Below are 14,865 nucleotides of genomic sequence, written 5' to 3'. Positions count from 1 at the left end.
ATATATTATTATTATTATTTCCTTCATGGAGTTAGATAATGTTAAAGAACCTTATATATTTTTTATTTTCTATCCCTTCCGTCAGAGGTACTGAAACGAAATCTGAATTTGTGCATAACACATCATGTTCCTTGTAGCTGTCCTGAAGATTTTCAGAAACCTAACTTTCACATTTTATGCTGATATTCTATCACAAAAAGAGAAATTGGTACCAGATCATCAGAGCTACATGAACAGGCTACACGTCAAGTAACTTTGGGCATTTAAATAAATTAAAATAAATTGAAAAAAAAACTCTAAACATCTTGTTTAAGACTCTTTCCACATTCAAAGGGGAAAAAATGTTCCTCTAGAGAGCAACTGTACTGATTTTTAACATAATAAACATTTCATCATAAATTAAGATTTCATTTGGCCTACTTAGGAATAATTTGTAGTAATTTGCAATGTATTTTCATTCTTTCCTTTTCCTCCCTGATCTGTGACACAGGCTGGAATAGAAAGTATTCTGGAAGAGCTCAGAAGGACTGACCGTACAGAAACTTGTAACAGAAATTCTCCATTAAAATTTCAGTTCTAGGATGTTCCTGCTTTTGTAGCATTCAGGAAAAGGTTTTACTTTCGGATATTAATGTGCCTGTCCATCAAAGTACGGTCTGGAATGCAGTGATTTACTGCTCTGTAAAGCGTCAACACTGAAAAATTTCATGTCAAAAAACAAGACTTCATACTCTCAAAAAAAAATTTAACTTACTGCTCTAGGGAGAAAAGAAAGTCTGCAACTCACCAGTAAGAATTTCTTTCCTGACTTTGAAGGTATCAACAATGGGTGTGATGATGCCTTCAATGGTTCCAAACATACTTCCAAGTCCCAAATTTACCAACATGAGGAAGAACATGACTGACCAGAAGGGAGAAGCAGGGAAGTGGGTCATTGCTTCTGTAAAGGCAATAAAAGCTAAACCAGTTCCTTGAACTGCCTGTCAGTGAGAAAAAATCCACATGTTATTATTCATGGACACTATTTTTTTTTCCTAGCGTGACAATCTGACTTTGTGTTCAAGAAATATCATTGATTAAATCTTGACATTAAAAGTAGGAAGCTGCTATCTAATATGTGATTCTTCCAAACCTGCAAACTTAGTATTACTTACTGAAATACTGGATTTGGCTGAGAATCTGTAAGTTGACTGATATTAACAACACACTTCTTCCTCTCTTTCATTGATAATTTTTCAGGAGAGGTATTATAGAGGACTGCTACAAAATACACTCTGTTCTCTCCAGTAAGGATATAAAGGACTTCATATTTAAATGGCCAGAACAGTATAGGAACTTTAAATTTTAGGTCACCAATTTGACATTTTAGCTTCAGATACTACATAGTTTAATGTGTAGGCACTACAGTGTTTAAAACTGGAAGTCCCTCTGAAAAGGCTAGAAAAATATCTCTTCTTTTAAAGATCTGGGTTACTGTAAAGATTTCAAAACAAGATGATATTCATTAAGCAATTATATAATAAGTAGAGAATAACTTTTTTACTTTCTAGTGAAATAGTATTTATATTTAATAATTTAAATTATTAACATTAGAACACATCAGTTTGAGATGGTGAATAGGTACACCTCCGTTAAGTCTCTGGAAAAATCCTCATGCTCAACTCTTCTGAAAACCAGAACTTTAAAACCTCCTGAGGAGAGCGATATAACGATCAAAATATCTTGTAAGTCAGTGAAGACTACATTGAGACATTGGACCCCAAAGTCCTCAGGTGCGGTGGAACGCGGCTCTGCACAGAACCATGTTTCCATATGGATCTCTATAGGTGCACTGCTCATAGGTACACTGTACTGATACTCTGCCTAAGTATACTTCACAGTTTATTTCAGGTTTACAAATATTCATCCGTTCATAATCTCTGTACTTAAGACTTACTTATTACTCTCACCTTGTTAAGTTCATCTTCAATTTGACAAGATTTCAGACCGAGAGAATCAAACTCTTCTTCTTTAACTTTCTGAATAATGTCATAAACTAAATTGTAATCTTCTGCTGTAATGCTTGAGAAATTGATATGATGTGGTATCATATCCTGGCTCAGATTGCCTATTTTCAAAAGTTTTAAAATCTTCTCTGAATTTCTGTAAAACACAATAGAACAGAGAAATCAAACTCAATGATCTGTGTTAATTCATAAATGAAATATACCATAAAAATAATAAAAGAAAGAAATGGATATTCATACTGGATAACACATTTTTCATTTATGATATTGGCTTTGAAGCCCAGAACTGCAAACACCACCAAAGTTGCCAGCACAGAAGTGAAAAAATTGATGAAGGACACCAGAACAGCATCAAAATGGCAGTTGTTGTCTCTCTTGTTGTAGCTTGAAAAGGCAATGACTCCACCAAATCCAAGCCCTAAGGCAAAGAACACCTGAGTAGCAGCTTCTCTCCAGACCTTGGGCTCCAGCATTATTTCAAGCTGTTTGAAATTAGATATAATATATGTCAGCTATAAAATGCATATCTATTATATGAAAATACAACAGAAAAAAAAAATAAAAACAGGAAAACAACCTACATCATAAAATGCTAATGCTCCACTACAAATGTATTTTCATTATGACAAAATGAAACCTGGATGTGACACCTAAAGTTGAGCAAACTTATGGTCCAGAATTTCTATTTATTTTATATGATATAATCCTTAAAGAGAAACATGCTATACAGTATGTTCCTAACAATGAGACACTACTGGAGCTATATGATAATTAAAATAGTAGCTAGTAAAACCGAGGAATAAAAGCGAACATCTATGTTTTACTCTTTTTTTTTTTTTTTAAACAGTATTTACTGTCTTTTTTTTACAGTATACATACTGACAGTTGTTACAATCCAAATGCATTTTGGTATGATCAATTCTTTTATAAATGCAGTAAGTATGCTGAAAACTGCTTTGTTGCTTTTTTTAGAAAAAAAAGTGACTAGGAGATACACATGCTTATATGGAATTCTATTACATGCAATGATGTAAAGCAAAATGCAACATATGAGATAAACGCTGGCCACCACCATCTGTATAGTCCACATGTCAAATCTCCCTTAAGCCAGATGCCTTGAACTTACCCTAAGTTAAATGGGTCATGTGTTTGAGGGACAACTAAGCCTCTTATCAAAAAATTGAACTGTATTGCTCAGATGACCATACTTCAAGAAACATCTTTGTTACAAAGTTATGAGTCATCATCATCTCTCTAGCTCAGATTCTTCTAGTTACCGATTCATAAAAAAAAAAGTACACATGACATTTAAACATTAGATTTTCTCAGGCTGACTCAGGGCCTCCATTCATTTAACAGTGAAAGACATACACATACTGATTATTTATTTTTTTAAACCCTAGGCTTATCAAAAACAGTAAAACTAAAAAGCATCATCATAGATGCCAGCGTCTTGGAAAAAAAAAAAGTTTATGACAATAAACTTGTTCCTGACTTACAATTTTTGTTCTAATTACAATGCACAAGTAGCTACTGCACGTAGTTGAACCTGGCTGTATCACACAGTCATGCCAGAGCTTTTCCACTAGAGGGAGCGCAAGGAATAGTCTTAATTTTACTAAATCTGGAAAATGGCTTAAGTATCAAAACGCTTCTCTCTTTCTGCAGTACACCATTTGGTACCATCAAAGGTAGGACACTCTCAGAGACACACCTCACAGCACTTCAAAATAAACTTTTAATTGGTTTGCTATTATGTTTCCTGTGAAATTTTGGGGCCTCTGTAGTTAAGCTTCATACAGTCCTACAGTTTCATTTCAGTAGCTGACTTCAGTGGGCTTTTTCTATAGCTTTCTTTAGGTTCTTCATTAAGGTTATTATTTAGAATTGATGCTTTGTTCATCAACCACGCCAAACAGAGGAATTCTCCCCTTCTTTGTCAGCCCTGTGCTCTCACACCTGCACCAATGTGTGCCAGTCCTCTGCTGTGCTGACACGACATTTCTGTGGGAATGTGTTGTGATCATCTGTGGTCAAAATGTGGTCGTTTGCTGAACTAATCGAGGCTGAAAAGATGTTTCCCCCTCCCCTTTCATGTCTATCTACCTGAATTATTTTCAACCGAGATCAGTTCAGCAGTCCTTTGTACAGCCTGCCTGCCCAAATAAACTGTTGGGACAAGGGAGCGAATGGAAACAACAACAGGTGGGGAGTCCGACTTCCCTCAGGTAGTTTCACGCAAATCTACAGTCCAAATTAGTACTCAAGTACAGAAACAATCAGAGATTATAATGAAAATACTTTTGGAGGTTTATATTCACATATACTATATGTGACATACAGGCCCCCTAACCTCAAATTTAAATTATATTTTGAGATACAGAACTGGAAACCAGTAGGAGAAATTAAAAACAATTTTTTTTTTCAAGATCGTTTATCTGAACACTTGAAACAACTGTGTAATTAAGTTAAAAAGTAACTATAAAGTAAGCACCAGCTGCAACTTATTTTAGGTCTAAACCATGAAAGTTGAAATAGTGAAGACATGTCAGTATTCAAGGGGAGTTTCACTGTTTATGTTCTCTCAGTCTCTAGTGGTGCTTCTCTAGTTAAAGAAAGGATTAACACTGTCACTGAGAAACCAAATGATAACCTCAAGACGTCTGTATTCCACCTCTGATACAGACTTCCTCTACACCAGCAAGCACTACATTTCTCTGTCCCTAAGATTCCCCAAATTTGCCTGAGCAGCCTGCAAGTTCCTGCAGAACCCCGACTCCCTAAAGCGCTGAGAGCGAGTGAAGCGGAGCACGACTGCATATCACAATGCAAGAAATAACAATGTGATAGCTAACAAAGGTCATTTTTATAGGATGACAGTTCTCCGCAGACTCAAAACACCTGGAATCAAAACAACGAACAACATCCTGTCATCTGGCAATAGCCACTATGTGCATTGATTTTAATCATCTTATTATTTGGCTTTCATTTTTGAAACATCAGTCCTGTTCTGCCCAACTGTATTGTGAAATGGGACTTGTTGGAAAGTCCATTTCATAATACAATATGAAGGGCAGCAGAGCATTCCAGGGCTCTGGCTACTCAAACGTGCTGTTCCTGTAGTATAGACACAGTTACAAGTATCTGAGATGGGTGTGGGTAGAATTTAGATCTTCAGACTACACAGTGATTCATAACATCCCTTCTCACCTCTGTAGTTATAAAATCTAAAGTTCCGTAAGACATATTCCTGTAAAAAAATGTATGCTTAGACCTGCTGCTATCTCGGCATAACAACCATAAGAAACATGGTAAGGAAAGCTGAGGGGTGAGTACTTACACTACTTTAGTATTTAAGACAGGTCTCCTCTACTTTGGGCTACTATGCAAACAGCATTAATTTATTTCTAAAAAGGAAAAATTTGTCACCTTTCAAAAGGGACAAATTAATTATGTAAAGCTATGACAGCGTTCAAGGTAAGGCATTTCACTGTGACATCCCAGAACTAGGCATTTCAACCCTAGAGAATGGCAAGATTTAAGATTCATTTTTCTTCTCGGTATTTGTAGCTTTCTAAACACCCTGAATCCTGTAAATAGCACTTTCAGTGGCTTCATTTTGTAAAGGCATCTAACTCTGGGAACCCTTCACCTAAGGGAGGTAACTCTATACGGACCCTTGGAACACTTAGAGCCTTTGGACCTTGGGGCTTGATATTGTGCCACTGAGGTCAACAACAATTTTGCAATTTAACCAAACAGAAATATGGCCAAACGTTCTATGAAGACAATAAGCTTAAATGAGAGCATTCATAAATGGTCAAATTGCCACTGAAACTTTAATACACTGACAACAGAAATTAAGCACATACCTTAGGTGTGAACATGTGACGAATTCCATCCACTGACCCATTAAGTAGCAGTCCTCTGATCAGAAAGCATAAAAGTACCACATAAGGAAAAAGGGAACTAAAATACATGATCTGAAAAACATTGAGAAAAAAGTTAACACGCCATCCATGGACTTTATTTTCAACAGTTTCATTCACTACTCAGTATCTTTTGGATATACGACTGAATTGATAATCATATGCTCTAAGAAATATGCAGTACACTTCCCCACTTCCCATTCCCCTTGTCTCTGCAGAAGAAAGCAAAATCACATGACTGTAAAACAAATTCTGTACTGTACCAAAACAATACAGTTGACACTGTGTTGACTAACAAACTGCTGAGCTTCCAGGGAAATTCAGTATGAACTCAGTGAGATGACGGCAAGAAGGACAGAAGTAGACTGTTTTAGAAATGCTTCACTTAACAAATGGACTTTGATCAAAGTACATAGTACGGTAAAGATACGCAGCTTGAATAAAAACTCATTCTGTCTACAGAAGGAGAGAAGACACGAGTCAATGGAAAGTACATAACCAATGGATTCAAATCACTAAGTAATGTTTATTGCCAAAACAAAAAATAATGAGTAATCGAATATAATCCTTTACACTCCATCACTGAAAAGCAAATCTATTCTGTACTTTAAAGTTTAGTAAAACGATTCTCTTGCTAAACTTACTAGTTGTTTCTTTAACTGAAATACACTAAAGAGGTCACAGAAATTTCCACCTCAGTGCCAAAATTTTTAATAGCACAGATTATTTTTCGTCTGAAAATCCCACTGAAATCAACAGAGCTCACAAACCATTCATTAGCCAATCCATCTGGCCACATGGAAAGGAAAGCAGACAAGGGGACATACTCAGATGCAAAGGGATGGTTAGTCATTAGTCAAAAAAACCAATCCAGAATCCTGAAAAGCAGCTGTGTTAATGACAGAAGCATGGATACCAACGACAGTAACAATAAACAGAAAAATGGCAACAGTTACTTTGATAAGAATGGAAACTATTATTCTTCAGATCTCAATTCCCACTAAATTACTACAATTCCCACTAAAACTACTACAGTTTTAATGCTTAACTACTAACATTCCTCTACTCGAGATTATACAAATCCTGGGGTGAGTCACAGCTTCTAACCTGCTCCTACGGATTTCATGAGAGAGTAAACAGAGTGTGGTGAAGAAAACCGTCGTGAAGTGTTTCAAAGAAAAAAACTGCCACCGAGGTGAACAGTATACTCACTTTGCCCGAAGACTGAATGCCTTTGATCATGGCTAGGCATACCATGACCCAGGCAGCCAGCAAGCAGATAGTCATCTTCCAATTTAAACCCCCGCTCTCTGACAGAGAGCTGGAAATATTCAGCGCTTCTCTATACCAGTAGTAAGTTGTTGCAGAACTTTTTTCACACTCTGGCTCCACAACTGTCAAGAGATGTTAGCAGGTGAAGAAAGGGTTCAGGACAGCAGTATTTTCCCAACATTTCATAACAATGTTCTATCAATTCTCAGTATTTGTAATTGTGCCGTCATCATTTACCAAGAAACTAAACTCACAAAGAGTGTTAAGACGGTGTCTAAAAGAAAACGTGACTGCTGTCAGTGAAAGGTTCTGGGTATGTCTTTTTAAAGACACTCTTTTGGGATAATGTATTCCCCTGCAGATGGTCAACCCAAGTCCTAGGCAGAATTTATTTCTCACTTAAGTATGAAATAGTAGGCAGGCCTAGATGAAGCCATACATTCCATTTATCACATGTAAGATTAGACTACCTACATACAATACTGCGATTTATATACTAAGAAAAGTATCTCTCTGAACACAATTTTGAAAATATATGGAAAACAAATTATCACTTGCGTCGCTTCGATACGCTACTCAAATCAACAGGCACTTAACTACTATTATAAATGATAAAATAACAACATAATGATACCAAAGTGATGAGAAAAGGAAAAAAATGGCTCCTACATCGCTATGTTAAATGGAAGTCACTATATGTATTCCAGACGTGATTTTTTGATATAGTGTAATTCTTTTTTATTCATGTTACCAAACAGTTTAAGAAACTGTGTGTATCTAGACATATAACACATACAAATAGAAATAATTCTTCAAAGAAAATATTTACGTAATGTTTTTATAAATTATTTGTATCTGACAATCAATCATACCTCTAAACTAGGTCCCGAGTCAAGGTTAATTAATGAAAAGGAAAAAATACACTAATTTTAAGAAAACTAACACAGGTGTCAGATCTTCACTGAAATAAACTGCCAAAAATGATAGGATGTTATCAAATATAACACTTTTGCATGTTTAAGCTTAGTTCAGATGACCTCTGCCTAAGTTAGGCTGATGCACTCTGTTTTGATATTCAGCAGGATAAGAGCACGTAAACAGACAGACGCTGTGGCTCGATTAATGGACAATAGCTTGTGCAATACAGTCAATACACTGATTATTTCAAACAACCGAAGCAAGCAACTCTGGCAAAGACACTATGAAAATGTACAACTTTTCAAATGTCTCTGGTTATGTTCTTTATTAAAGGAGTAAAAAACCACAAAAGGTAATTAAAGAAAATTTAAGATCTGTACTAAAAAGGAAGTAAAAGAAGTATTCCCTATTTCAAAAGCAAGAATAATGCAAAGTGTGTAACTGTAACAAGATAACCAAAACCAAGGGATAAAGAACTTTTAATGTTGTTGTATAGTATGTCCATTTGAGACCAACTCATTATAGCAACAAACGAATGACCAATTATCTAATTTCTATTGGTTTACAAAGCAAACAATGCTTTTATCACACGCATTTCATTGATGTGTACACTTTCCCATTTTCTGCTTTGTTATCAATACAACACTTTTTGCTTTGTCGACAGGAAGTATCCTACTGATTGAAACGTAGAAATATCCTTCCTCCACTTTTGCTTTTCACCAAGAAAGCATAAAAAGCAGTATCAAAATCAGAAATATTTTTTCCTGCAACACACTAAATAGCACTCCCCTAATTTCATTACTCTTTAAAATGCTGTTAACAGTAATGTTGCTTTCCAAATACAGTATATTTATCTTAGATTTCTTTGTTGTATTTTTTCCAATTATTATAACGAGACATCTTATTAAGATGCAAAACCAGCTTTGCACACAACATTTTTTCCCACAAATATCTCCTTTAATTGTATTTTTTCTCCCTTTTGTTTGAAAATGTCAAATTTTATATATTTTATATGACTTTTAATAACATTAATACAGACTTACAGGTATGAGATGTATTTTTAACTAAAGGACACTGGTCCCATGGTAATGGATGCTGAAAAGACTGGGAAAAGTAAAACAGACTCCATCCAATAATAACATTGTAGTACAGGGCCACAAAGAAACATACCTATAAAAAAAAAGGCATATCAAAGTCATATCAAAGTTAAGTACATTTTAAAAAGAAAAAAAAAAATCCCTACTAAACTTCTACATATTTCTGCACATCAGCCACTGAACCAAATTTTAACTAAAATAACTCAGAATAAGAACCGAATGGCTTGCCCCAATACCTGGCATTTTCTGCATTTTCATTTCTCTGTATTTATCGTGTAACACCTATATTTTTACAGGCTTCTTTTCTCCAGAAGACTACTCTGTTGCCTAGTTCCTAATTTCAAAAGAATCACAGAATACAAGTTGACTGGTTTTACAGACACAACTGTATTAGTATTTTTTAGTATACTAATTTTAGTTTTAAGATCTTCCAAAACATTGCCAACCGACCCTGAAGCCCAGCTATAAATCAGCGGCCTTTTCCTGAACCAAAACAGTAAGTCTAAATCATACAGACTGAAAGCAAACCACGCGATTAATGTTAAACACTTACTACGCAGCTTGCAAATCCAATTCCTCCAAGTTTGGGGCTGATATAATTCCACACACCAATACTCCCTCGGCGGATCCTCTGCCCCACAGCAAGCTCCAAGAAAAAGAGTGGAATCCCTATTATCAGCAGCAAGATTAAGTACGGCACAAGATAGGCACCTATGAAAGGAACAAAGTATAAATCACAGTGAGAGGGAGAAAAGGCAGAACTTGACACAACAAATGCGAAACCTTCTAATAGCTTCGAGTTTGAATTAGTGTCATTCATTGCAAAGCTTTTGTGATCACATGCAAAGACTAATTTTACCTGACTCTTGGCCATACATCTCGTAAGATACGTAAAGCCCAGAGACATCAAATTTCTAAAGCGCTGTAACATTTTGAGGCAAATCTTACTGAAAGTGAGTTATTATCTAAAATAGTTGTTTGCTTGTGTGAAATTTTGGGCATTTGTTCAAGATTTTTAGAGATACAGTGATGCAATCAGGAGCTGAACCTACATCTCTTAAAAAAATCTACACCTTGACTTGTAACAGAGCAGCAAGAGTGAATATATAAAGGAAATACAGAACATACTGTGCATACAACATTCTGAATTTCATCCGATCTTAGGCAGTTTTGGAAGACCACCCTGTTGATTTCTCCATGTGCACCTCAGATGCTCAGAAAGGGGATTTCACGATGTACAAAATAATGATTCTATCCAGCTAAGCACGAGAACTGTATCAGCCCTTTTCTGCCAGGCTCCAGACAGAGACTAGAGACATGAGGTGGAAATGAAATGGAGTATTGTAGACCCAGATCTTGCAGTACTCACAAACTCTCCTTAAAGGCATGTTTGAAAATGTAACTGTTACTTCACTGTTAGACATGTATATGCAAAACAATTCCTTTTTTCAAGGTCTTATTCCCAGGAAGCGGTCATATGCAATTTTAACTTCAGGATGTATCTCCATTTATTTCAGTAAAACTAACTGCAAGCAAATATATCCACACACTAAGTGCACTGACAAGTTCAGAGCCAAACTTCCTCCTTGCTGTTGTAAAGTATTAAGGTTTAGAGCTAAGAAACCATTTAGGCATCAGCAATTAGCAGCGTGGCACCTAATTTTCAAATGGGTGGCTCTTATGCTGCAATATAGACTACTGTGCTGGTCATCTAGCTCAAAGGGCTTAGGAGTTTTGATTGCAACCATTGTAAGGCTAAAGAGAAGCACTTGAGAAATGCAGACTGCGGCGTGTCAGAGCAAGCTACATATGCAAAGATCTAAAGACCTCAGAAGCTTAGACTCAGAGCTATTAAGTTGTATAATCAGGCTATTCATCTCTGTGATGAGAGAGAAGCTGAACAAAGTTCAGAAACCAATTTGTGATTTATCCTCAAGTCCAGCTAAGTCCTACTTTAAGTTTCTTTGTCCAGCGACAACTTTCCATAGCTTTTTTAGGAGTCTAACAAAATACACTGTCATCTGCATATCCTTGGTAGATAGCTTATCTCACGGAATATGGTTTATTTTAGAAAAGTTAAACTTTCCTAAGCTGTGCAGGAGGGCTCAGATTATCTAGTACCATCCACTCCTACTTAGGTCCACTTGGTATTTTGCTCTTCATGAAATACGCACAAATTGGACATCACCTTCCATTATAAAGATCTTGCAAAGATCCTGAGCATGTAGTAACTACAGTCTTGAGTCTAAGAAAAGTAAACAAAAAGACAGAGGAAAGTTAATCTGAGAAAAACTACTGGTGGACCAGATAAAGAATATTGATCTTATTTACCTCATATTTTATAGGCTGTTGTTAGCAGTGAAAAAATAGCTCCTCATGTTTTATTTTCATGACATGGTAATATGATATGCAATGACACTGCTTGAGCAGCATTTGGTCAAAACTTATGCCAGGCTCTGAACAATGTCCTGGTTTTGAGGTTACAATACTCCCTCACAGAGCCAAACATCATGGTCTACCTACCCATTTCAGCACAGTATAGACCATCTACTCAAGTATTATTTCTACTGAGGTAGCAGCTACATTCTCATTCAGCAAAGAACGCAATGGACTTACTTTCTACTACAAAAAGAGAGACAACAGAGACAAAAGGAAATAAACGTGAGGAAAACTGAGGAAGAGTAACAACCACATTCCAAAATGAGGGGGACTACCTGTCTTAAGAATATATAAGACAAATAATGTCATTAAATACCCTTGATTTACCATCAGCATTCTCTCAAAAATTCTGTGAGACAGTATACTGTAAATTCACATTGCAAATGAGAAGCTCTGGCATCTCTACCTTTAAAACTTTGGTCATACACTTAATTGAAAGCCAACAGCACATAGTTTTTTAAATAGTATAACGCTACTGTAAATGACACCTGAGGTCTTAATTAGACAGGTGTTGCATAGCTGAGCAGAGACAAGCCTAAACAGCTCCAAAAAATTGGGGCCTAAGTGACTTACCCTGTATCCCACTGGATGACTGTACTAGAGCAGGAACTGAACCCAGCTCTTCAGTGTCCCAGTCCACAACCTTTATCACAAGGCTGCAAAGTTAAGCACATGTTTAAAGACTGGGCTGACGTGGGTGTTTTATGGTGCATTATCAATGTAAGTTGCAAGATTTATCAGTTAGATTCAGCTAAATGATTTAAAGAAATGTGGTGTTAAATCCACGTTACATGATACATGACACAACCCTGTAATTCAGCGTGGGGAGCCGGCAGAGTTCACCTCTGTACTGGAAGGCTCGTGCAGAGCACCTGAAGCACTGGTCTTCTGGTCATTCCAACTTGTTGAGCTCCCTTTTGACCTTGTGCCCATCCCCAAAAGAAGGATATAATGGATAATAGTGCACATCCGAGTTTCAGTGCAATACAGTGTGGATATAACTGGATTATACAACTGTATATCACAGCTGCAAAGGGCTTCTGTGCCCTTGCAGTCAGCATGAAACCACGGCGTCTCTGGAAAACTATTTTCTTTTGGCCTTCCCTTGAGGCTAGAGATACTTCAAAGAACTGTAAGACATCTTCACTTCATCATAGAACAGAATCGCTATGGAAACAGCTCAGCATGTCTCTTATTTGCCAGTGCATGAAAACATGGGTCCTTGGAGTTATGATATTGAATAAGGATCATTTTTTTTGAATTAGAACAATAAACTATACATGCTGGCCTTGAACAGCATCCTACAATTAGTTATATTGTCTGCTACATCTGCCAACTAAGCAGCCTTCTGAATATTACAATCCTGTGCGGTTCAGGTCTCTTCTTCTACATTTTCAAAATTATTTTACTGTAAAGTCACTTTTTTTGCATATTTAGGACTTAAACACTGGCTTTCGTATTATAAAAATCAGCTCAATCTTATAAGGGAAAAAAAAAAAATGTACAAAATATACCTCATCCTCCTTTACCAGAATGAATGGCAAAGATTCACCAGTTCCTGAAATCTTTTGTGTGTTAATACCGTGCACAGCATTGCTTTGCATTCTTAATTTTTTTATTTAACCAAGCACTGTAATGGGATAACTGGTAAGTTGTCTCTCTTGATATTACAATATGTACTACATTTGGTTACATTATTGATAGGAATGGAATATTAACATTGGTTTTGATTTAAGTTCTTATAAATGGTCGGGGGAAAAAATAGCATAAAATTACATGATTCATAGTGATTAAAGAGTTGGAAAATAATTTCATAAGCACTATGCAAGACGACATAACTATTATCATCTCGATACTACAGAAGAACTCTTCTTTTCCTAGCCACTCTTGATGTAACCTGAAAAATCTAATAACTTTCCAGATTTGTTTAAACTGCTGCTGTGCCAGTTTTTAGTAAAGTGTCTAGTGTTTGATTTAATTCTTGCTCAATGAAGGTGAGCTGTACCACTGTATCGAGGAGACATCCCAGTTCTTATAGCTTACTGGATGCTCACTAATAGAAAGCTAGTGAGAAGATGATATTTAAATGAAGATCAACGTTATTTTCAATATCAAATGTTAAAATTTTCAAAGTTATGACAAATGGGCAACCAAACGCTATCGGTTTACAGTCTGCTAATCTCCTCTAAAAGAAACTATTTACCATTACAAAATACAAACTGCTTTTATTAGGAAAACTCTGATAAAAGGTTTTATGTTTTATCCGTAGGTGTTTAGTCTATCCTACTGATAGGATAGTCTTCCTGTCACTAGTCTTTCACAGTTTAAATATGTTCAGGTGTGCCTATTTACAAATCTGTGCTTAGAGGGTGAAAATCCCCTTAGCCAACAAGGTTTAATGAAAAATTACACTTGCAAAATAAAAGTAAGACATTTTCAGCACACTGAAGTACAACTAAACTGAGACTGATAATACAGTTTAAATCAGAACTCACAGAATAATACTGAAGTCATCAGTGAATTCAAGGCACTGATTATAAATTATTGATCAAAAGCTGAATAATGAAGCCACTGAATCCATATGCAGTGCTGGAATACAAGGGAATACTTGCTTTTCTCCCATTCTGCTTTTATTAGACAACCAGACTGTAGCTTCTAATGACTACTCAGTCTTTAGCAGTTTACATATTATTCCCTCAGCAGTTCTCAGCAATAGCTGCTGTGTTTTTTATAATACCACAGAACTTAACTGCTCGATCTGCTGGTATTTCGGTATAACATCCAGACAACTTAACTGTAAAAACCTCATGATGTGACTCTACCCACATCAATCTTTTCAAAACATAATGGCAAGATCATCTGCTACAGATCTCCCTATGCTGCTCACAGCTTTTATCTGTTTATCATTGTTCACTAGTTCTTTTGACTTTTTACGTCTTACATTAAAAAGACTGACCTTAAAAAAAGAAAAATCAGGAAAACGAAGTTAACGCTCGTGAAAATGCAAGAAGAAAATCTTTGGGTGTGCAACACTTTGTAGACTCCCAATTAACACCTGCAACACTAGAAGCATCTCTTAGATAACTGTTCACTTCTCTTCATAACAACTCACTCAAATATCAGTTATTCTAGCAGGACAGCTAATTCAGTTTGCTTTTGTTACTTCTAACGTATGAAAGTACCATTTTACTTCTGCTACTCCTA

The 14,865-nt window shown here is 36.1% G+C and overlaps 1 protein-coding gene across 2 annotated transcripts in view; it reads right to left on the bottom strand.

Annotated features, from left to right (window-relative positions):
- The window catches only part of SLC6A15 (solute carrier family 6 member 15), a 38,008-nt gene that overhangs the window by 7,465 nt on the left and 15,678 nt on the right, over window positions 1–14,865 (bottom strand). For both annotated transcript variants that reach the window (XM_054188385.1, XM_054188383.1), the window contains exons 3-9: window positions 9,776–9,933; window positions 9,169–9,295; window positions 7,148–7,329; window positions 5,879–5,989; window positions 2,247–2,488; window positions 1,950–2,142; window positions 788–980 (exon numbers count right to left, since the gene is read on the bottom strand). In XM_054188385.1, coding sequence (XP_054044360.1) covers window positions 788–980; window positions 1,950–2,142; window positions 2,247–2,488; window positions 5,879–5,989; window positions 7,148–7,329; window positions 9,169–9,295; window positions 9,776–9,933 — 1,206 coding nt within the window. The remainder of the gene's footprint in view (window positions 1–787; window positions 981–1,949; window positions 2,143–2,246; window positions 2,489–5,878; window positions 5,990–7,147; window positions 7,330–9,168; window positions 9,296–9,775; window positions 9,934–14,865) is intronic.

Source organism: Rissa tridactyla, chromosome 1 (assembly GCF_028500815.1).
Source record: "Rissa tridactyla isolate bRisTri1 chromosome 1, bRisTri1.patW.cur.20221130, whole genome shotgun sequence".
Lineage (NCBI taxonomy): Eukaryota > Metazoa > Chordata > Aves > Charadriiformes > Laridae > Rissa > Rissa tridactyla.
This window is presented reverse-complemented; position numbering and strand designations above follow the sequence as displayed.